We start from the raw sequence: 3,216 nt of genomic DNA, 5'->3' as shown, positions 1-3,216 counted from the left end.
ACTTGATACAAGAGTTACAAATGTCAAGCAAAGCATTCAGTCTCACTCTTTCTTGTTCTCTTACAAGCCCCCTCCCATGTTAATTGTCTATGTTTATTTTGGGTATATAAATACTTTTGAAATGTATAAGCTGTTCTGAAAACCATAGTATAGTGTAAACATGAAATAAACAATACTACTAATAGAGAGGCTGAGATAAGAGAAGCAAGATTTCTTTAAGGGATTTTTGTGTTTCCTTCTTCCAAGATCCTTATGTTGTACACAGCATGATACTGCCATGAACAAACAAGTTGAAAGTGTATACGGATTGTACAATATTGGACCTATTTCTCCAATTTCCAAATTAGAGAGACCATTGGATGACAATCAACAAATTTCTAATTCCTCATATTTTTGGATTTCAATCGATTAGGATATGTTGCTAATATTAATTTTCATAATAAGATGTTAAGAAAAAGTAATTGTTACTTCCTTTTGTTTTTGTTGTAAGAGGTGGAATTAGGTTTGTGTGGATTTGTTGAAAGATTACCTTCTTGCTTCTTCTAGGGTGTAGTTTCGCTCCTTATGTTGATGTTTTCCATCTATGATTCTTTGTAGGACTGGATTTGTGGAGATATTGTGTAAATTTTGTTATGTCGTGGAATATCTTGTTTTCTCCATCTATGGTAATTGAGAGTTTTGCTGGGTATAGTAGCCTGGGCTGGCATTTGTGTTCTTGTAGGATCTATATGACATATGCCCAGGAACTTCTAGCTTTCATAGTCTCTGGTGAGAAGTCTGGTGTAATTCTGATAGACCTGCCTTTATGTTACTTGACCTTTTTCTCTTTTAAAATTCTTTCTTGTTTAGTACATTTGCTGTTTTTATTATTATGTGATGGTAGGAATTTCTTTTCTGGTCCAGTCTATTTGGAGTTCTGTAGGCTTCTTGTATATTCATGGGCATCTCTTTCTTTAGGTTAGGGAAGTTTTCTTCTATAATTTTGTTGAAGATATCTACTGGCCCATTACCTTGTGAGTCTTCATTCTCTTTTATGCCTATTATCCTTAGGTTTGGTCTTCTCATTGCATCCTGGGTTTCCTGGATGTTCTAAGTTAGGAGCTTTTTGCTTTTTGCATTTTCTTTGACTGTTATGTCAATGTTTTCTATGGTGTTTTCTGCCCCTGAGATTCTCTCTTCTACCTCTGGTATTTTGTTGGTGATACTTGCATCTACGACTCCTGATTTCTTTCCTAAGTTTTGTATCTCCAGGGTTGTCTCTCTTTCTGATTTCTTTATTGTTTCTATTTCCATTTTTAGATTCTGGGTGGTTTTGCTCATTTCCTTCACCTGTTTGTGTTTTCCTGTAGTTCTTTAAGGGATTTTTGTGTTTCCTCTTAAAGGGCTTCTAGCTGTTTACTTGTGTTCTCCTGTATTTCTTTGAGGGTGTTATTTATGTCTTTCTTAAAGTCCTGTATCATCAACATGAGAAGTGATTTTATATCTGAATCTTGCTTTTCCTGTGTGATGGTGTGTCTAGGACTTGCTATGGTGGGAGAATTGGGTTCTGATGATGCCAAGGAACCTTGGTTTGTGTTGCTTATATTCTTACACTTGCCCCGCATCATCTGGTTATCTCAAGGGCTACCTGCTCTTGCTAAATCTGACTGGAGCCTGTCCTTCCTGTGATCCTGGTTGTGTTAGAACTCCTCAGAGTCAAGCTGTCTCTGTGATCCTGTGATCCTGGGTGTGTTAGAGCACTTGGGAGTGGAGCTGCTGAGCTTGTGCCCAGGGTCAGCACTAGCCCAGAGAGACCAGAAGGAAGGAACCCGAGCCACTGGGGTGGTGGAGTCCCTGTGTGCCTGATCCTGCTGGTCCCAGTTACTCCCAGTATTCGGACAGGTGTTGTGTCCTCCTCACCTCTGATCCTGGGCGTGTTAGAGTGCTTGGGAGTGGAGCTTCCTCTGGGTGTCATGGGACTGGCTGTGGAGCTTGCGCCCAAGGTCTGCTCAGGACACCAGCCCAGACAGACCGGAAGGAAGGAAGATAGCTGGATGTTAATGATCTTCAATTCAGTAACCATCTGTCCTAAGCAGGGACAATTTTAGAAGTGACTGAAGAGGGCCAGAGAGATGGGGCAGTGTGTAAAGCTGCTTGCTGACAAGCCTGATGACCCAAGACCAATCCCTGGGACCAAATGGTGGAAGGTGAGATCAATCCAAGTTGTCCTCTGACCTCCACATGGGCTGTGCCATGCTCATGACTACACACATATACACATAGAGAAAATATCTATGCAACTTTTTAAAGGAACCCAAAGAGGTGAGATCCCACAATAGAGACCCAGTCTTCTGTAGCTCACAGGGTGGCCAGTTAGAAATACTGGCCAGGAGCTTCTAATGGACCATAAAAGGTCCAGGGCTCTCAACTGTCTCCAAATTCACCAGTGCTTTTCCTTTCAGTTGAAGAAGAACTGGCTCAGACTTCTGATCACCAGAACAAGTTTGGTTCTTCCTCTCACAAGAGAATGAGAAGAAGATGAGGGTTGGTGTCACCCAATGGACAAAACATCATGAATTTCTAAAAGTCACAGAGCAGCAGTCAACAGAACCACCAGGAAATGAGAAAGAACAGTGAACATATCAGTTGCTGCTGGAGGACTTCTGCATGATCTGACATTATCAATGGCAGTTCCTTGGAAAGTACCATGAACTTAAACTTTTCTTTAACATGCTCAATGTACCCGGCATATCTTGAGTTTCTTTCATTGTAACTATGCTCATTTACTTTGTGGGGAATATTTTTAAAATAAAACTTCTAGATCTCATCATATTACTCTATAAAATCTCACATAATTTTTCCTTTAAGAGTAAAGAAATCCTGAGAGAAATCAAATAGCAAAAGACAGTATCCTGAGGGAGCCCAGTGGTTGCTGTCCTTCCATGAGTCCTTCCACTTGGCCCTCTAGGCAGTCTGAAACATGGTAGCTTCAGAGAGTGTTCAAGACCTGACTTAAGACAATGTAAGCCATCTCTGTGGCAGGCTGCACCAAACACATGAATCTCAGTGTTAGCTATGGGTCACTCACCAACATAGCTTTCCCCGTGGCAGAGATATTGATGAGGTGATGCATGGGAAAGGAAGAGAAGACAAATGTTCCTCTAATCCCTCAGGAGAATAATTCAAGTTTTTTTTTTAGTAAAACCCAAACACCAGGGAGCTCTAAGTAGAAAATCG

General features: G+C 40.8%; 1 protein-coding gene across 1 annotated transcript in view; it reads left to right on the top strand.

The window, feature by feature from the left end:
• Smlr1 (small leucine rich protein 1) overlaps positions 1–2,806 on the top strand; it is an 11,814-nt gene extending 9,008 nt beyond the window's left edge. Inside the window, exon 2 of the mRNA XM_031380325.1 lies at positions 2,442–2,806. Coding sequence (XP_031236185.1) covers positions 2,442–2,521 — 80 coding nt within the window. The 3' untranslated portion in view covers positions 2,522–2,806. The remainder of the gene's footprint in view (positions 1–2,441) is intronic.
• The last annotated feature ends 410 nt before the right edge of the window (positions 2,807–3,216 follow it).

This window comes from Mastomys coucha, unplaced genomic scaffold (assembly GCF_008632895.1).
Source record: "Mastomys coucha isolate ucsf_1 unplaced genomic scaffold, UCSF_Mcou_1 pScaffold2, whole genome shotgun sequence".
NCBI classification, from domain to species: Eukaryota; Metazoa; Chordata; class Mammalia; order Rodentia; family Muridae; genus Mastomys; species Mastomys coucha.
Note: the sequence above shows the minus strand (reverse complement) of the source record. Positions and strands in the feature narration are given on the sequence as shown.